General features: G+C 53.4%; 1 protein-coding gene across 2 annotated transcripts; it reads left to right on the forward strand.

Annotated features, from left to right (window-relative positions):
- Positions 1 to 7,817: 7,817 nt before the first annotated feature.
- Positions 7,818 to 19,673, forward strand: LOC147650451 (uncharacterized). 2 transcript variants are annotated; one of them, XM_086851466.1, is made up of 2 exons: positions 7,818 to 17,342; positions 18,329 to 19,673. In XM_086851466.1, the coding sequence occupies exon 1, from the start codon at positions 14,970 to 14,972 to the stop codon at positions 15,972 to 15,974; it is 1,005 nt and encodes a 334-aa protein (XP_086707592.1). In that variant the 5' UTR covers positions 7,818 to 14,969; the 3' UTR covers positions 15,975 to 17,342; positions 18,329 to 19,673. The 2 variants fall into 2 exon arrangements, 1 of the variants encoding a protein (XP_086707592.1); XR_015276634.1 differs by having other exon boundaries at positions 11,530 to 11,728.
- Positions 19,674 to 20,530: the final 857 nt, after the last annotated feature.

The raw sequence follows: 20,530 nt of genomic DNA on the forward strand, positions 1-20,530 counted from the left end.
GTTCCCATCGGCTTTCTTTACTGCCAGGATGGGGGTGTTATGTGGGGACATGCAGGGCTCGAGCGTGCCTCCTTTAAGCAGCTCGTCAATTATTAATTTCAAACCCTTCCTCCCTTCGGCTGGGATGGGGTATTGTCGGATCCTTATCGGATTCTCTGGATTTTCAATTTCAATTTTGATGGGAGCAATATCTAATTTTCCCACTTCCCCTTTTGAGTGCCATACTCGGGGGTCAATTTCTTTTTCATCTTTTGAAGTCAAATGCAACACCTTCACTACTAACTCTGAATTTTTCACAACGATATTTATTCCTAAAGCTATGATCATATCTCTTCCCAATAGATTGTAGTCTGCTTCTTCCACAAGCAACAAATTTCCTAAACATATCTTATTTTCTGACTCGATTTCCACCTCCTTGATTACCGAGACTTTAAATGGATCTCCTTTTGCGCCAATTACAATTACTTTTTCTTTACTCGTTTCACACCCTATAGGTAACTTCTGCAGGGTGCTTCTCTCAGCCCCGGTATCAACCAGGAAACTCATTTCCTGGCGGTGGGGACCTACCTTCAATTTTATCAAGGGCTCTTTTGCTGTTACTGTCCCCATTTGAAAGAGCCCAAGACTTCCCTAATCTTCTTTAAATATTTGTTCATCTTTTATTCGTTTCCTGCAATCCCTTTTTATGTGTCCTACTTTCTTACAGTAGAAACACTCTGGAGGATCCTTTCGAGGAGGAGTTTCCTCCTTCTGAGATCCTTTTTGTTTTTTAGGTATCGGTTTACCCTGTTTCTGTTCGTGTTTTTGAACTTCTTTTACTGCAGCCACTAATATTTTGGCCTGAAGTTTCTGTTTTTCGTCTTCTCTCCTCATATAAACCTTCTGAGCTTCCCTTAGAAGCTCTTGGAGACTCTTCTCCTGCCATCCATCAATTTTCTCAAGTTTCTTCCTAATGTCCTCCCATGATTTAGCCACAAACTGCGTTTTAAGCAGGACCTCCCCCACCGGGGAACTGGGATCAGTCCCGGAGTAAATCTGCAGACTTCTCCGCAACCTTTCTAACCATTCGGTAGGGGATTCCTCCTTTCCTTGACATTCCCCAAATACTTTGCTAATGTTCTGTCCTCTGGGGACCGCCTCTCTTATTCCTTGCACGATGATATTCCTTAAATCTATCATGCTTCTTCTTCCTTCCTCGGTCTGGGCGCTCCGACTCGGGCTCACACTCGGCCACTTTTGGTCACCGGGTGTTCCCTGCGGGTGCCGCCTTTCCCAGTCTCTGATGCCCGCCTGCTTAATCATTTCTCTCTCCTCCTGGCTAAACAGGGATCTCAGGATGGCCATGAGATCTTCGTAGGTGTAAATACTACTCCCTAGAAAATCGTCTAATTTTTCGGCCACTCCAAATGGGTCATCTAGCAGTCGCCCCATTTCCTTTTTGAATGCTCGTACATCCCCTGAGTTAAGGGGCACGTTTACAAATCCAATTATTCCGGGGGCGGTTGGCACTTCCCTGAGAGGGAACATTCGATGCCCATTTTCTGTCTCTCCCCATTCTCCATTCCCTATTTTTGATTTCCACCGAGTCCTGCTTGCAGGAGGGGAACTGGAGTTTGCGGGAGGTTTTCCCCTCATTGCTGGCGGGATGTCTGCCGCAGCTAAGTGACTCAGAGGGTTCCCTTCTGATACTTTCGGTGGTCCCAGCTGTGGTGGCCGGACCGGGATTTGTGGAGGGGGTAAGCCCCATCCTTGCGCCAACACCGACTCCAAAGAGGGTGCGGTGGCTGGGTTTTCTGCAGGTGGGGGGGTAGTGAGGGTTTCCGGCACTACTCCCGGTGGTTGAGGGGAGCGTGCTTCTGCTAGTTGCCCCATGGAACCCTCGGGTGCTGATGGTACTACTTGGTCCATCACCGGAGGCTCTACTGGCCCGCGGTACGGAGGGGGTAAGTGATCCAGGGGTTCCCAGGTCTCTGTTTTACGTTCGTTTTTCTGTTTCACTGGAAACAGCCGTACTTTGGTATTTAACCAGAGTTTGGCATATTCTTTCTCCTCAGCGTCTGACGAGACCTTTTTCTCTATGTGTGCGAGTAATTCTCTGCACGTCCATTTATCAAATGTCCCCAATACTGGCCAAGTGAGACAGTTTCTTAATTCCTGTCCTCCCCAAATCTCGGCACAGTAATAAATCATTTTTGCCTTGGATTTCCCTCGTTTTTCAGGACAACTTTCCCAATTTCTCAACATCCACCCTAAAGGACTCTCCGGTGGGATGTCTAGCATTTGTTTTGATTCCTCTGATGGGCTTTTCTCGTTATCTAGTTTTTGCACTCTACTTTTTCTCTGTCCCATTTTCTTACGATTCTTACCTGCTCTGCGTTGTGTTCGTCTTTCTTTTTTCGCTTCCGAAAGTCCTAGATCGCACCAATACTTACCTCTCGGTTAGCTGTACCGGGGTTTTCTCGGTGTTTCGACTTTCTAAATCTTTTGGCTGAGAGAGTTTACCAGTTCCAGGGCTCGACTGGACGTTCCTTCCTCTCTCAGCCCCCCTTTGATCGGTCCCCTGAGACTCCCTTTAGCCTCAGGCTTTACGAGTAAGGAAAGAGAGACCCTTTCACACAGAATCGCTTCCTTCGCGGCCGGCCAATTCCCTCGCGGGAGGATGGAAACGCGGCCTTGAAGTCCACACTCGCTTCGTGACCAGGTCACGTCTCTCACAAACTCGCCCGATCACCCGCTCAACCTCACAGTACTTACAGCAATTTCCTGCGAGGGCGTCTTCGTGCACGTATGACTTTTTATGAGCTACCAAGCCGCGGCTTTCCCGAAGGCTCCTCGCCTTCCCGAGCTCTCTGGATCCGTTTCCTCTTTATTATGGTTTCTTTCCTCAGCCTAAATTTGGTTCGGCAATCGGAGCGAACTGCGGAGGGTCTCTGCTCCCCAGGCCGCTGAAATCAGCGGGGGTACCCTCCTGCACAGCGAGATTCTCCCACAGTTTCTTCCGATCCGAGTCACGGCACCAATCTGTTATAAATGCAACGGCAGATTAAAGATTAACAAAGATAAATTTATTATAAATTAATAAAGCAACGAACAGCGAGGAAAAACCACAATAAATGGACAGCGCAGCGCTGGGTGGACAGGGTCTATACGCAAGGTATAGGTGTTCCCAAATCCACGTCTGAGGGTTCTCTGGCCTGGGTTTTTATAGGGATTTTATGTCCCCAGGCTAGAATTCCAACCAGTTTCCATTCACCAAGTGTCCCTGATTGTCGGGTGAATGGATTTCCTGGCCTAGAACATTGAGTCAGTAAGTATCCGGGCAGAGTCTCCTCAAATGCAAAGTGAGTCTGTATGTATTTTAACATATTTCATCACAGCAGAATCGGGGGATCCGGGCTAGCGCCGATGGATATCTCGGAGGAGTAGTCTCTTCTTTGTCTTTCTTGATTGAGTTTCTGTAGTATGGGTTTGGCGGGTGTGGTGTTCGATTCTGGCAACGACCATTTTCCTGGGGCTCGTCCCTTTTGTCTTGCTTGATGGTCTCCGGCCGAAATCGGCCGGGCGTTGCCTTTATCTGGAGGTAGACTTTCAGGCTAGTTCTTTTGTTTCTATGATGGCCTGTGTCCTGTCCTTTCCTCCGAGTTGATGAGCCTGCTGAAGCTTGTTATCTGGGGGGGGTTCTTTTGCAATCCGTGACTTTGGAAAAGGAATTCTGCCTCGACCTGGAGGAGAATTCCTTATTCCATATTTTCATTAGTTATAATTACACATACTTTATTTAAACCTTTTATTCCGAATTTTTATTTACCCAATTCTTTATTACACTAACTAACCGAGCAGGCCCTGCCCAATCTGAGCCCTTTAGAGCGACAGACGGAGATAAGGTTCCAGTGGTACATATGAGAGGTATGCTGGGAAAAACTGTTTGGGTTAAGTCTGCCTCCAGCAAAGACAGTCCAATCCGTGGGGTTGTCTTTGCTCAGGGACCGGGTTGCACTTGGTGGGTGATGCAAAAAGATGGAGAGACCCAGTGCATACCCCAAGGAGACCTGGTTTTAGGGTGAATTACCCATGACACTGTGCTTGTATCTGTATCTGTATCTGTATGTACATATGTATATAGTTAAAGTAGTATGTTTTCGTGTATAATTTAAAGGTTTAATATTTGATGTAACATTTTGGTATGGGAAAAAATTCGGGGTGGATAGTGTTGAGGGTTAGGTGTCCTTTTTCGTTGTTTGTTTTGTTGTTCTGGCCTGCCCGGGGAATTTTTACCCATTATGTGCTGGGACAACCTAACTACCGGTACTTAGGAGTGCTTGACAACGGACAAAGAGTGGCCGGGCCCAGGGCAGGGTGGGAAGGGGGCAGAAAAGGAGGGTGGGGACAGTTTTTTGGCTGGCTTTCTTTCTTCGGCTTCAGGGAAGGACGTTCGTGTGCTGGGTCGCGGAGCTGCTGCGGTGGAGAGAAGAGAATTTTGCCATCACCCAGACGGAGTTGCTGCTGCTTCTCCTTCTCCCCTCTTTGTTGGTGGCCTCGCACCCCCAGCCATGCCGGGACGTGTGGCGGTGCCAGGCACCGCCGCGGACCTGCTGATACACCTCAGCCACCGGCCCAGGATCTCAGCTCATCCCTGCTGATCCACCTCAGCCACCGGCCCAGGATCTCAGCTCGTCCCTGCTGTTCCAGCCGACTGTTCCTCGGAGCCCTGCAGGAGCACCGGGACTGACTGCCCGAGGGGTTTTTGAAAACAAAGCCTCTCCTCCATCCCATCTCAGCCGAGAAGGCTGTCCCGGGGTCCCTGGTTCTGTTTTTTTGTTATTGCTGTAGTTATTGTTTGTTTGTTTGCCTGGTTATACTAGTAAAGAACTGTTATTCCTATCCCCAGATCTCTGCCTGAAAGCCCCTTGATTTCAAATTTATAAAAATTCGGAGGGAGGGGGTCTACATTCTTTTATCCCAAGGGAGGCTCCTGCTCTCCCTAGCAGACACCTGTCTTCTAGAACCAAGACACTGGCACAAACACTCCAACAGGAAAACATTTGTCTCTCTACTGCAGCAGCAAAAAATCCTATGTCTACCTGCCTGGTAGGAATTCCCTTGCAGCATGATGAATTCACACACAGCTTTAGTACACTGACTCCTGAAGCAGGTAATAAACTACTCAGCACTCATGTAGAAGCAGAGTTAAGAAACCCCGCCGAAGAGTGGCTACCCCATTTTCCTAAGGCAAGCCAGGAACCCCAGGAGTTAGAGCTGCTGGGTTCCTCCCCAGCATCATACTGTGTACACTTTAGGGTCAGTCCTCCAACTCATAAAGAAACATTCCACCATATAGTACAACATCGAGAAGAATTCACAGCAAAAAGGTGGTGCCGTGTACTAAGCTACATCAAAGTGCACTCCTCAGCTCATACACATCCCAAAAGCCTCCCCAAAGGACTGTTCCTCATTTGTGGGGACCGTGCATGGGCAGGAATTCCATCCCGTCTCCTCGGAGGGCCGTGTACCAGAGGATGTCTATCACTGTTAGCACCCAATCAAACATTAATTGCTGAGTGGACCCATAAAAACAATTTGACCAAGAAAATTCAAAAGAGAAGTGCTACCAAATTAGATGAAAATTGTGACTCAGAGATTTTCCTTTGGTCCAAATCAAAAAGAATTGCTGCATCCATTTTCCTTCCTTGGGTGGCTGCAGCCAAGGCCCTAGGTGAATTGGGACACCTAGAATGCTGGGTGGTAAAACAAGCAAATTTAACATCTAATGCCATAAGTGCCCTCCTAGAAGATGAGGAAATTACCAGGCAGGTGACACTTCAAAACCATGCTGCAATAGACTTTCTCCTGTTGCTCCATGGGCACGAGTGCCAGGAGTTGGAGGGTCTCTGCTGCATGAACCTGACATCAAAAGCTCCTAACATCCATGCCACGCTCCGAGAGATGAAAAGCATGATCGGACAAGTCAAGCAAGAAGCAGATGACTGGTTCAATGGACTGTTTAAAAACTGGGGACTCTCGGGGTGGTGGGCTTCAGTAGTGAAAACTATTCTGTCACTGCTAGTCATTGTTTTGCTAACGGCGTTAGTGTTTGGAGTGCTAAGCAAAATACTGTACAGAAGCATAGTTAAGCTAATCTCAGCTACCTCAGATGTCAACCATATAGAGTTGGCAGACCGGAGTAACCCTCACCAGCCTGCAAATGGGAATTGGTGGGCCGCTTCAGGTCAGTAAGTCATATAAGCTCGTTACCTTTCATTTAATTACATATATCAAAGTAGGGGCAGATGTGGTGGTGCATATTTCTGGGAGTTACCTGGTTTCTGTGTAGACCCTCCCTGCAGCTGTGACGTGTTTTTCCCCTCCCCTCCCTGTCCCTGAAACATTATCCCAATGGTTGGTGTTGTATGTCCCCCCGCCCCTCTCCCGAGGTTTGAAAGAGTCCGGGAAGGAGAAACCCGGTCTCTTCTCCCCTGGAAGCTAGCCAGAATAAACATCCTCTGATACCCTGGAGGGAGAAGCAGCATTTTTGGTCTTTTCTTGGTCTCAAAGGATCTCCCTGACCCCTCCATTCGACAGAGCTAGCGTGGATTACTTCGGGGGGCTAAGGGAAGATCGCTTCAGCTGGGCTCCTCCAGCCAGCTCGGCCCTGCCTTTGCGCTGGCACGGGAGAGCTGCCTGTGCTGGCTCCCTGCGGGCAGTGTCAGCCCTCGGGGCTGGTAAATCCTACTCCTGGCTGCAGCTCCTGCGTTCCCCCGGCCCTGCTGGCCCCCTTCCCTCGCCACCAGCCCATGCTCCCCCCTGGCAGCGTCTGCTCGTCCATCTGCGAGGCCCCAGCACGGGCTCCGAGCTGCCCTTCTGCTCCAGCTCCTGCTCTTCCCTCCCAAATCCCACACCACAGCACTGTGAGGCGATGCAATGCTGCAAATGAATGATTTTTAGAGACGACCAAGCACCCAGGATCAGAAATTCTTATATTGTTCCAAGGCCAGAAATAAAAGCTGTGCCTGAAGTTGTGGAAGTGTTCCAGCGCAGCAGCTCGGGTTTCAAGCTCCTGCAGAGCTGGCGAGGAGGGTCCCAGCTTGTACAAGCGTGAGGGATGAAATAAAATGGTCGGGACAGTGAGAGATGAGTGATTTTGCAGACATTTGTCCCTTCCCTTGGCGGCGCTTCAAGGACATCTGGCACCACCTGGGTGGAGCGGCTCAGCGAGCGCAGCCGCTCTGGGGAGCAGCTGGGGGAACCTTCTGCAGGAAGATGGGGCTGTGCCTGCAGCAGGATCAGCCTTGGAGCAAGGAAACCCTTTGCAATGAGCCCCAAAAACTCCCGTGCATCCCAGTCCAGAGCTGCTCCATTCCCAGCAACCTGGGGCCACTGGCAGGAGCCAGCAGGGCTGGGCCAGGAGAGGGATGGGGAGCGGCCAGCAGAGCTCAGTGATGGCTCTGTCATCCTCCCCGGCTCCCAGCAGCACGAGGGAAATTCCCTGGAAGCTTCCAATCCCTTCTTTCCTCAGAAGATTTGGTTTCATCAGTGAGCAGCTCTGGGTGTACCTAATGGGAACCTCCTGAATCCAGCCTTGGCTGGCTGTAAAATAAGGGTGGCCTTTGTTTCACACACATTATCTTTTTTAAAAGATGGGTACATCACAAAACATCATCCCCACGCCTGCACAAGGACTTGTAGAATTTCTGAAATGCTCAGTATTTTTTATGAAGTGTTTCTAACCTTTTTTTATTTTCTGGTGAAGAAAAGCTTGGCAGGGGAGCAGCTTACCTGCTCATAAACTAGCAGGCAAATTAAAGAGGTTGTACAGACTTCTTTTTTTTTTTTTTTATTTCACTACATTTAACTTAGCCCACGCTTCTAAAATATTTGGGGGTGGTAGTGCTGCAGTGGTGCTCCAGAAAGGGAAATTTGGGCTCTGTCACTTGGGTCCTTGCTTTTCCAACAGGGAAAGGAGCAGTGCTGCTGCTGAAGTGCTGAGCAAGGAAGGCCAGGATCACGTAAAAGGCCAGGATCACATAAAAGGCCAGGATCACTGGTTCTGTGGCCTGGATCCTATATTTTTCCAGTGGCTTTTGCTCCAGGTTCCATGGATCTCAGCCAGGCCAGGAGCAGCCTTTGCCCTCCGAAGCGTAGTTGGTGTTGCCCGTTGCAAACACCATTAACCAGAATTTCAGCCTCTCATTAAAAAGGAGGAGGAGGCTGGGAAAGGGAGCCTCAATTAAGCGAGGTGAAAGTTAAAACATCAAGAAAAGCTTTTAATTGAAGTGCAGCCCTGCAGGGAAATGCAAAGTCGCTTGTTTGGCAGCCTTACAGATGGTGGGAATGTCACACTTTGGAGAAAGGAGAGGGAAATTGGGAGCTGGGGTGGTCAGGAGCTTTGTAGAAGTAGGACGTGTACAGAGGGATGAGAGGGAAGGGAGAAGCGCTGCTGCCTGTGGCTGCTGCAGCCTGGTTCCTGGGGCTGGCCATCCCTGGCACCTCATTCCTTTGGGCACAGCAGCATTCCTCAGAGCCACCCGCCCCAGCCAGCAGCCAGGGGAGCTGGCCCATGTACCCCTCTGAGTGAGAGCAGTTCCCCGGGCTATGGGAGGGTTTCCCCTTTAACTCAAAATGTTAGGGGAAAATGCAGTTTCCTGTTAATCACATCCCATGTGGCAGCCCCAGCCAGTTTGTTGTGCCTGCCTGGATGCTGCCTTGGCAGCAGGGACCTGAGGGAGCAGGACCCTGCAGCTCCTCCCTGTTTTCACTTTGACTTTCTTTACTTCTTCTCTTTCCTCTCCTTTTCCCCACTTCTAGCTGCATTTTGTTGTTGCCCTGTCCTGTCCCTGGGGGATGTTCCAAGTGAGAGATGACACATCCAGCAGTGGTGTTTCCCACAGAAATATCTTCCCTGTCTTTAGTTGATGACCAGGAGGAACAATCAAAGGAAGATTTGAGTCCCCCCTCCTCATCCTTAGAGAAATCACCCCAAAAGCTCCCTCCCTTTGCAGATAGGGTGGGAAACTGTGCTGGATTTTGGAGTTCAGATTTTTTCTTGTGAGGTTTCACCTCAAATCATTCCTGGTGGGCTCCCAGCTTTCACTCCCTGCCATCCCAGATCTCTGACTGCTGCTCCCAGGAGATGTCACCCTCTGCAGGAGGAGAGCCCCTCAAGGAGTGTGAGGTATGGCTCAGGCCCAGCTTAATCAGTCTCAAGAACATAAATACTCTCAGAGGGAAGAGTTATGGCTGTGAAGGTCCTGCAGCTCCAGAGCTTCCCCGAGGTTTTATCTCAGCTCTGAATTAGTGGGAAGCATCAGCTGCCACTCCAGTGAAAATGATGCTTCTCTGAAGGGCACCTCACAACAAGGAGGTGGAAACCCTGGAGCTGCTAGAATGGAGGGGGACGTTCCCTTTGGCTATGCTGGTGCCCAGGGCTGAGTTCTCAATCATATCCTGGAGAAGTGCTCTGCAGGCAGCAGGGCAAGAAAACCAGGATGTTACACCAATCTGAGAACCACAAAATCAGAGGAGAATTGGGAAGAGCAACACAGAAATCACAGAAATCTCAGGGCAGGCTGGGAGCCAATCCAATGCCACGTTAGTGGCAAGTGAAAATTTTAAATCATCTTTTCCCCTAAAAGTCTTTTCTAGATTTCATGCTCAGCAAATCAAAGGAGCAAACTCCAGATCTGATCAGAATTAACCAGTCTGGCCCAAATCTCCAGCTCTGGCTGTCACACACGGTGAGATGCTGAGGAGCAGCCTCCTCCTCCTCTCTTTGGGGAGTTATCAGCAACAATGATTCAGTGAGTAGATTGAAACAAGGAATAAACTCGAGGAATTTCAGCACTTGCCTGATCACAGGGAAAATGAAGAGAAAGAACTCAGCGCCTGAATTATTTGTGATGAGTTAATTACGCTGGAAAAGGATGATGGAAGACAGAAAAGAAGTCAAAATTCTCTGCCTTTTCCCACCTACGCAGTTTTCTCAGATCCACTCAAAATTAATGTGGAGTTCAATATCAGACCCTCTCAAGTGCTGGGTGAGTCTGAGCCTGAGCATTTTTTGATCCACTACTCTGTCCAGTAGTACTGTGCCTTGGTTTTTTGGGTGTGTCCAAGATGTAAATCAAGTGGGAAGCAAAAGGCTCTGATAACCAGAGTCCTGCTTCTTCTGCAGGGCAGGTGATGACCCTGAGCACCCTGCCCCCAGCTAAACAGGGACTGCAGGAGCTCCTGGAATTCAAGATGTGGAGGTCTTGGATGTGTTCTCCTTCAGCAATGAAGGGGTTGGCTAGTGTCAAATCTGTTTGTGCTGTGGCTTGGCCAAGCCAGAAAGCTCTGCAGGAGGTGAGCAGCTGAGGCTGCAGGCAGTCAGGATGTTATTCTTGCCTCTGTTTGGGGGGGGACACGATTCATTGTTTATTTTCTGCCATAAAAAAACCTGCACTGAGGCTCTTCAAAATATATGTTGGTGCTACTGGAGAGAAGGGAGTTGGGAATGAGAATGATTTTGCTTTCCTCCTTCATTGTGTTATTGCCAAGGTAGCAGAGGAGAATTTCTTCTGTCTGAGCACAAATCAGGAATTCTTCTCCTCCAAATGTTACCCTTTTGTTCACACCTGTCTCACGAGGCTGATTCCAAAATGAAATTATTGTAACTGTACATATTAAATAAATCACAGGCTCTACCTGGGCCACGTGTGTTGGCAACAGCTGATCCAACAGGAGCTCGTGAGCTCTCTCTCCTGGCTCTGTGTTCAGACAGCCAGTACAAAGCAAAGTGTGTTTGCACAGAGCAGCTGATGAGGCTTCTGGCTCCGACGTTTCCAAAGGGAAGGACAGGTACTGAAGAATAACAAAAGGAAGAGCAGGTATGGATCAATGGAGTGGTTCCTATTGTTTCCAGAACAAAAAGCTGTGCTCCTCCTCCAAAGACAAAGAAGCTGGCTGGGGAGTCTTGCATCCTCTGAGCAGCATTGGGAGTGGAAAGTGCTGGTTCTTGCTGCTGGCAGAACCTCAGAGAGCAGCTGAAACCAGCACAGGTGAGAGGACAGCAGGAATGGGCAGCTGTCTCAGCAATGAGGAGCTGGCTCAGAGGGGAGGCTGTGGGGACACAGTGGCACACCCTTGTGATGGCCTGGAGGAGAGAGCACAGAGCACTCAGAGCTCCCACAGCTGTGAATTTGGTGATTTTGCAAATACCACAGTGGGGAGGACAGGAGGGCCAGCAGGGAGGAACAGATGTGTGAAGCATGGGCATGGGATCCTTCCAAAGCCACTTGATAAGGGAAAAGTTTAGGAAGCAGGAACAGGGCCATGTTTGGGGCTTGTGCTGAGGTGCTGCAGGATACGTTGCAGAATGGATGAGCCTACTTCGAGACTCCAGGCCAGAGCGAAGGGCTGCGCTGGGCTGGGCAGGGCTGGGCAGAGCGAAGGGCTGGGCTGGGCTGGGCTGGGCTGGGCTGGGCTGGGCTGGGCTGGGCTGGGCTGGAAAACCCCTCCATGGGCCAGGGAAAGTGCATCCAGCCCAGGCCAGCAAGGAGCAAAGGGAGACTCGTGCCAGTGCACAGCCCCTAAGCAGAGGGGTCCCCAGGACCTTCCCCTGCCTGCGAGGCTGAGCCTGACAGCTTTCTCTCACAGCTTGGTGACCTTCACGCCGGCCTGTCCCCTCAGCAGCGCTGGGACCAGCCTTCAGAGCCTTCCCAAAACCACTGGCTTTGTACCTCAGCTGCTTCAGGTCAGGGTAAAAACAGAGTGCAGCACTTGGAAATTTTCGTTTGTACTGCACTAATTATCCTCATTATTATGGCTCCTGGAGGCACCTCGGGTCCTTGCTAAGGCAGCTGCAGTTGTGGAGGGGTGAGATGTGGTTTGTGCTCCCTCTGGTCTCCTGCATCCTCGCTGAGTGACAGGGCTCTGTCACTTGCCCTGTAGGAAGGGCTGGTGAGTGCTGGCAGGCACAGGCAGCCTCCCAGCTGCCTTCTTGCTGCCTTGCTGCCTCAGGGTTACTTTCTGATTTATATTGTGATGCTCTCCAGGCCGATGCTTGTTGCCAGCCCCGCTGGGATCATGGGGATGAAACCAGGGAAGCCTGGGAGGATGCTGTGGGGTGACCAGCTCTGTGCTGAAGGCCCACCCCAAGTCCTTGTGCTCCTGCTGTGGTTCCCCAGAGATGATTATTTAGCCAAGCATCTGACTGATCCTTCACTGCACCACTGCAGCAATTACATACCAGAGTCAAACACCTCCATCCCTCCCACCCCTGCACTGGGTTTATTTCTGCCCTCTGCCCCTTCCCACTGCTCATGTCCTTTGCAGCCCCTCTCTGCCAGGCAGCCCCCTGGAAGCCTGGAGGATAACCCTTGATCCCAGGGCTGCTCTCTCCTCCTGCACAGAGTGTGTGGGGTGGTGTGACTCAGCCTGACTCAGGGTGCAGCCTGATGTCGTGCTGTGTTTGAGCCATCATGCTCTTGCCATCTCCTTCCACCCCAGGAGCAGGAAAGCAGCTGAAGTTTGGCTGTTTTGGCAGATGCCTCCATGAGCCATTTCACACCCAATCACCTGAAGCCAGGCTGGCATCACTCAGGGTAACTTCACGGCATCTGGGGGCCAGAGAGGAGGAGCTGCCCTCAAATCCCTGGGGAACAAGGAACGTGGAGGAGTTCATGTGGAGCTCCCCACAGGCCTTGCAGCAATGCTGGCAGGCCTGGCCTGCCTTAGCACTGCCAGATGCCTCTGATGTGCTGCCTCCATGGAAAACTGGGGGTAACTCCTTGCAGTTTTGTCATTTCCACTGACATCCTCCTGAGAGATGCCTGCAGGGCTGACAAATGCACCCCAGTGGTTGGAGGCTTTGTAGGGATGGAGTCACAGCCCCACTCTGCTCCTCCAGACGCTCTGCTGCTGATCCCTGTCGGAGCAGGGCTGGGACATCCATGTGCAGCTCTGCCTTTGCACCTGCCCAGGGCTGCCCCGCTGCAAGAGCAGCCTCTGCAGTGCTTCAAAGCAGCCTTGTGTCTGGCAGCACTGCATGGGGACGAAATTCCTTGGGAAGCCACAGGGCCGTGCCTGTGTCCCCTTGCCTGTGTCCCTCTGCCTGTGTCCCTGTGTCCCCTTGCTTGTGTCCCCTTGCCTGTGTCCCTTTGCCTGTGTCCCCATGCCTGTGCCATGCTGCAGGCAGGGCCTGCCTGATCCTTGCTGTGAATTGTCCAAGAGAAATTCCATCGCCCCACCCTGCAGGCCACTCCCTGCCAGATTTCCCCTTCCCCCAGGAAGGCTCAAGGGCAGGGAAGTGCAGGCTCAGGAGCTGATCCTGCCCACGGCAGAGCCTCCTCTGGGTCACTTAAAGGCAGCTCTGGGGCCCTTGCAGGGCTTCTGGGCTGTGACCCCATTGCCACCAAGGGCTCTGGCTGTGGAGCACAGTTTGGGGAGCAGAGGGGGCACAAGGCAGGCCCCTCCTGAGGGATCAGGGTGTGTGGGAAGAGGGGCACACGGGAGGGCCACAGCACACTGCCAGTGGGGCAGCTGAAAGCAGCAACTGAGGGCAGTCTGAAGCCTAGAGAGAGCAGAAGAACTTGTTGCACTTGAGGAGTGGAGGCTGAAGCTGTGTGCTGGCCTTTGCTGGGGGCTCAGAGGGCCTGGGAACATGGACACGCTTTGTGCACGGACACCCTGAGTCAGCAGAGCCCAACACGTTGTGCCCAGGCCCGCTGCAGGCCCCATCTCACACAGAAGAAGGCACAGGGGGATTTTGTGAGCCTCAGGGCAGAATTTCCCTTGACTCCTCTTTTTATTTCCTGTCTGGACTGCTGAAACATTTGCCTGTTGCTCCATGGGCAGCTGCGTGAGCTGCTCCCGTCGCAGGCTGGGGCTCTGAGGGGACACCAGCCCTGGTCTCTGAGAGGGGAAGGACAGCAGAGCTCCCAGAGCCGCTTCCCAGGGTGTTTGCCTTGTCAGCGCTGCCTTGCCAAGCGCTGGGAGCTGCTGGGGCCGGGAATGAAGCTGTCACTCTCCAGGCCTGTGACTCAGAGCAGGCTGGAAGCAGCACTAGCACGGCCGGCTGCTGCCCCTGCCTGGCGACAGGAGAGGCTGGCACAGGCACCCTCTTGCCAGTCCGGAGCCTGCCCATGCGAGACTGGGCTTTACATCAGCAGAGATGCCCGAGGGATGAGGTCAGGCTTTGTGAGCCATGGGCAGCACTCTGGTGACCCTGTGAGAGCACAAGTCCTGCTCAGTTCCAGCAGCCAGGACTGACCGGCCAGACACAGATCCTGACCCTGTGGAATGAACCTGCCCAGGCAGGGCTGCACCTGGAGCAGGGATTGGAGTTCTGCTGTGCCCAACATCAGCACATGCAACAAGTGCTCTGGAACAAGTCCAGAGGAAGCCACCAGCTTGCTAAGAGGAGCAGCTCTGCTGTGGCTACAGGCTGAGACAGCTGGATCCGCTCAGCCTGGAGAAGGTTGGGGAGAGACCTCCTTGTGCCTTGCAGAGTCTGAAAGCAGCTCCAAGGGGCTGAAGAGGCAATTTTGCATCAGGAATTGTGGTGATAGGTTAAGGAGCTGGAGCTGGCAGCCAGGTCAGGAGAGCTCCCCAGACATGGGCAACTCCAGGTCACTTTGTGTCTGCAGGATCTCCTCAGGCACAGAGCAGAGACTGTTTCCAGCTGTCACTGCCACAGCATCTGGGGAGCCATGGGCTGGGCACTGGTAGCACCAGGGCTCTTTCTGATGTGTCTCTTGCTCCTGGCAAGGCATCAGTTGCATGGGCTGAGCTTCCATTTTTACTTCCAAACCTTTCTGGGCCATGAGCACCCTTAGGGCTGAGCCGGGCCTGCTGCCCCTGGGTCAGGCTGTGACGGCACAAAGGGGGTGTTCCCAGCCTCGGGATGTCTCCGGGTGTGGTGGCCCCAGCATTGTGACGTCCCTAGGCTACCCCAATAAAAGTCGGGGGGCCCCACAGTCACCAGTGCAGTTGCGATGGCACATGCCGGAGCCATGAGCGACGTCAGTGTCCTGCTGGCTGCACTTGCCCTGCTGCTGGCCATCGTGGCTGTCTGCTGGGCCATTGGGCCCTGGGCAGCGCGGCGGCAGCAAATGGGCACTCTGATGCTGCGCAAGCGCCCCGGGCTGCAGGCCAGGGGCCCACAGAGGAGCCCGGGAGCCCCTGTGGCTGCCAGGGCCTCCAGGCCTGGTGCGACCCCTGGGGAGCATCCGGATGCTCCGGCTGCTTCCCCGAACGAGCCCTGCGGCTGCAGGCCCTGCGTGAGCATGGCCAAGCAGCTGCAGGAGCTGCTGCTGCTGCTCCGGCCTCTGCGTGGGACATCGGCGCGGATGTGTTCCCAGCTGTGGTGGGCGCTGTGGGCACAGCTGAAGCGGCTGAGCAAGCGTGGCGGCCTGTCCTGCTGTGCTGCGACCCACTGCTCCCGGCACTGCCGGCCCTCCAAGAGGCTGCTCCCACCCAGAACGGCCATTCCTGGGATGGCCTCCAGCCGTCTCAGGAGATTCCGCTGGGGACTGACTGCGCCTCCGAGAAGCTCAGGCAGTCAGAGATGCAACATTCCAGCAGCCTCTACTGCCTCCAAGGTCCTCCAGGCCTGCCAGACCCCTGCTGCTGCTGACCGCCTCCCTCCCTCTGAGGATCTCGCCTGTGCTGAGATGCTGTGTTCCTCAGAGTCACCTCCGAGAAGCTCAGGCGGTCAGAGATGCAACGTTCCAGCAGCCTCTACTGCCTCCAAGGACCTCCAAGACTGCCAGACCCCTGCTGCTGCTGACCACCTCTCTCCCTCTGAGGATCTCGCCAGTGCTGAGACGCTGTGTTCCTCAGAGCAGCCTCCCAGAGGGTCCACTTCTTACGAGAGACCCCAGCCCTTCAAGAATGTCTGCCTGCGGAGACCCATGTTCCTGCTTCACTCCCAGGGCATCACTCCTGGAGGCCACGATCCCTCCCAGCCTCTAAGGAAGCCCTTCAGGCTGAGACACTGAAGGAGCCCTGGGCAGCTCTCCCTGCTCCTCTCGAGATCAGCAACCTGCCATGGACATCGACAGCCCTGATGCGTCTCAGAGCATTGAGATGGCCAGGGAAAGGCAGGAAGCAAAACCAGGAGCCCAGCTGGAGGCAGAGAAGTGTTCCCAGGAGCAGCTGGCAGAGTCATTGAGTGTCCTGCAGCTACCACTGTCCACCCCAGGGCTCCCAGGACGCCGTGCCTGAGCCAGCCAGGGACAGCCCGAGCTCGGTGGCAGACGGTCCCCAGGAGACCATGGAGGCTGTGGGGTCGCCAGGAGGCTCGGCCAAGACGGCCCCCGGACCCCAGTAGGGCATACACAGTCATAGGAGAGCCCTGCTGGGATAGATGTAAATAAGTTAAGATAGGTTAGGATAGGTTAGGATATATAAGTTAGGATATATATAAGTTAGGATAGATGTAGGATATATATAAGTTAGGATAGATGTTAAATAAATAAGGATTCTCTCTTAGAGCTGTCCGAGTGTTCCTTCTGTTCTGGATTTGACTGGGACAGGGATCCTTTCTTCCCAGGCACTGGCTCAGTGCTGGGTTTGAGTTCAGGTTGGGAATGCTGTGGAATTCTGAACTCCTTGGTTTGATTTCAGGTCCCGTTTCTCTTCTGGGCCTGAGGAAGTATCAGTTTCAACCCTCACAGGCGTTTTTCCAGGTGCACCTGGTCCCACAGCCCTTTTTACTGCTGCTGGGAGCGGTAGGACTGGTTTGCAGGGCTTTGGGACCGGAGCTATGTGCTGCCGGTTTCTGTGCGAGCCCCGGGCGGACAGAGGGAGCTCCCACCCCGCCGCACCGAGGGCCCGCGGCCCCGGCGCGCATGCGCGGCATTGGGGTGGAGGTGGCCCAGGAGCCCTGGCACATGCGGCGGCGCCCCCCTGGATGTGCGCGTGCACAGCTCTCAGCCTGACGCAAGGCCGCTGCAATCGCCCTGCGCTTTATCCTGTCCGACCTTGAGTGCGCGGCCACCGCAGGACCCGGAGTGTTCTCACTGCGCCGGTGTCCACCGCGTCGCTTGGCTGCCCGTCTCCCGCCCCGGCGCGTGTCTGCCGGGACAGCGAGCTCTGTGCCGTATCGGGAAGCCGGCGTGCAGCTGCGCCGCCATCGCCAGAGTTTGGTCGTCTCGGCGAAAGCGAGCGGCGCGATCAGGCATTATTGCGGGCAGCCCTCTGCGGGGGTCCTGCGGCGCGGTTCAGCCCCCCCGCGGCCCACGTGGGTGGAGGTTTCCAGGAGAGCCGCGGCCCCGCGCGCCCCGACCGCCGCCATGCTGAGCGCGAGCCGCCTGCCCCTGCTGCTGCCACGCGCTGCGCCCACACTGCCCGCGTGCCCCGCGCAGGTCAGAGCTCTGAGGGGGACAGCGACGGGCCGCAGGGACAGCAAGAGGCTGCGGGGCGCTGAGCGTTTGCCATAGACATGGGTGGGGGGATCGTGGGCTGCGGGAGCGGCAAAGGGCGCTGCCCGCAGGCGAGTCCAGGCTCAGGCCATGGCTCCTCAGTGCTGAGATTTTATTTAGAGAAGGCTTATGAGGGTGCATGAGGATGCGGGCCTGGAGGGTGTAGAGGAGCCTGTTTTGCGTATTTGAGTCTGTTTGCTGCTAGGGAAGTTTGTGGGAAGGCCGCTCGGTTCCTCACCGTCCGTGCGATGGTGGCAGCAGGGATCGGGCTGGGGAGGGCACGCGGCGGCAATTCAGGGACAGGCGGGGACCGCAGATTCCCCGCCCTGTGCTGGCCCTGCTGGCTCTGTGCGCTGGGCCTGGGCCTTACGTCTTTAAATACCCGCAAAAGAGTCACGGCTCGGTGCCGTTGGCATGACTTTATCTTGTCAGAAATTAGTTCTTCCTCAGAAGGAAGGATAATGCTTCCCGAGCTCTGCGGGATGCAGCTTGGCACGTGCAGAGGGGTGAAGCTGGAGTTGTGCAGCAGAATCGCAGCTGCAGGTTCCTCAAGGGATGCTGTGGGGCATTTGTTGCTGACCAGGCACAAAGCTCTGAGAAATGGCGTTAATGTTTATCTGCTGCTATTCGTGGACTGAAGGTTCAGGGTTGGCCTACTGAGATGTCTTTTGTCACAGATTATTCTGTGTGAGGGAAAAAGCTCAGTTCTGGTCATAGAAGTTAGCGTTATGGGAGATTAATTAGTGCAATAATTCGGGAGGCCATTTATGTGAGTCTGAGTCTTGTTCAAATTCTTAATTTTTTTGCATAAAGAGCGTACTCTTAGTAGGACAGCGTTGCTTCAGCCATTGTCTGCCTCTGAAAGCCTTGGTTTGAAGACATCTTGATGTTTTAAACTAAATTCTCATTAGAATGTCTCTGTTTTACAGACATTTTGGAATGGCCTCAGCCAAAATGTTCTCAGAGCAGCATCCAGCAGGAAATACGCGTAAGTGTTCCTTGGGGTGGTCGTGCTTGGCTGTTGGTGTTTATATTTCCCCTGTTGCTGATAACAGAACTGGTTATTAGAGCCAGGGATTGAGTAACAGAGCCAAACCAGCAGAATAAAACTAGAACCTCTGCCCATAACTTTTCCAAGGCTGTTTCTTTATTTCTTGTTTCTCTCCAGGGAAGCCTTGAGAATTGATGTTCCGTGCTGCTCCCCCACCAGCAGTGCCCATAAAACATGGATTGCTAAGATTTGTTTGACTAAAACCGACCAAACAAAAAGTAAAACAAAAACCAAATTAAAACCCTGATGGAGCAAATTGTTTTACAGTGCCATGAAATGGGTGATGCCTAGGTCCATTCCCCTGCAGATAAAGTTCATTTCAAACATGCATTTGAATCACTCCTTTTCCCTGTTGCAGGATTGTGGTGGTGCATATTTCTGGGAGTTACTTTGTTTCTCTGTGACGTGTTTTTCCCCTCCTCTCCCAGTCCCTGAAACTTTATCCCAATGGTTGGTGTTGTATGTCCCCCCGCCCCTCTCCCGAGGTTTGAAGGAGTCCGGGAAGGAGAAACCCGGTCTCTTCTCCCCTGGAAGCTAGCCAGAGTAAACATCCTCTGATACCCCGGAGGGAGAAGCAGCACTTTTTGGTCTTTTCTTGGTCTCGAAGGATCTCCCTGATGCCTCCATTCGACAGAGCTAGCGTGGATTACGTCGGGGGGCTAAGGGAAGTTCGCTTCAGGTGGCGACCAACGTAGGGGCTTTGAATCCCCCCGGGACGGCTGGAAAACACCCCACGGGTGTTTTAACAAGCCTAGGTACCGTCACTTACCCTGCAGTCTTTACTGACGGGGGTCGAGTTGGTAGCTCCGTGAGTACATGAGTCAACTCGGACTGAGAACCTCTTTTTTTGTTTTCTGTTTTCTTCGAACACCGCGCATCCTTCAGGAAACAGGTATTGAGGGGGGGTGCGGGAGATCCGGCGGTTGTTGTCGGGTTTTGCGAGTCACAGTGCTGGTAGTGCCGGTGCCAGAGCCTCTCCCCGGTATCTGGACCGAGGGAGCCCACGTGGCTGCACACGTGGTGTGTGTGGGGGCGGTGCCGGCGGCGCGTCCTGGGCTCCGCGGTGGTTTTTAAATCCTGACCGCAGTTTGGATCTTTTCTGCTTTTCTCGGTGGTAAAAAAAAAAAAAGGTTAGACCAGTCTGTGTATCAAAGCCTTAAGATTGGCCATAGGTTCCTTTTTGTCTGCACAGGAAAGGAATAAATATTCCCATATTAAGAATATTTTAAAGGCTGGAAATATCAATTTCTCAAAAAATAAGCTGAGGAAATTAGTAAAATGGTTTTTTTGCATTTTCTGGATTTGAATGTTGATTCCCTGCCTGACTGGGAAAAGGTTGGACAAGCACTTACTATGCAAGTTGAACTGGGGGACAGCACAGCTGGCAAATACCTCCCATTGTTTCTTTTAATTTGGAAAGCCATTCTACAGAGGCAAAAGCCTCCGGCTCGCTCTTTTCCCCCCGCTTCCCTCGGCCCCCCCGGTCAGAGGGTTTGTCTGAAGCATTACAGGCAGACAAAAACTCCTGCCCGGACTCTTCCCTCCCTGCAGAAGACCCCAAAAAACATAGCTTAAAATCCTCCCTGCAAGGAGGGGAGGGCTCGGCTGAACTTACTCAAGAACATGTGCAGAGCCAAAATGACGCTGGCCACGTGTTACCCGGCCACATGGTGAATCCCCCTGTGTACCCCCTTTCTCCTACCCATAATCCCTCCCACCCACCGGGTCCTGCCCCCAACCCTTATCACAACCCCTTTGTTCCCCCTGACATTCCACCCTGCAATACCCCCCATCCCTGCCTGGCCCCACCCTATGACCCTGCCCCCCGAGGCTGTAACCCTATTCCCGATCCCTTTGCCCTTTGTCCCGGGGGAAGGAGGAACGGGGAGGGAGAGAGTTACACCCCTTGCTCCTGCAGAGGGGCAGAGGGAAGGGTGCTCCGGCCCTGCCCCCTGGGAGGGGGGTGTGAGCCTCCAGGGCCCAGTGTGGGGATGTGCGGAACCCCTGGGCCCGGCGGGGGGGGTGGGCGCTGTCCTCCGGCTCCTGCGGGGGAGGAGCTGTGTCTCTCCACAGGTGTGGG

This window comes from Cyanistes caeruleus, chromosome 15 (genome assembly GCF_971803275.1).
Source record: "Cyanistes caeruleus chromosome 15, bCyaCae1.hap1.1, whole genome shotgun sequence".
NCBI lineage: Eukaryota > Metazoa > Chordata > Aves > Passeriformes > Paridae > Cyanistes > Cyanistes caeruleus.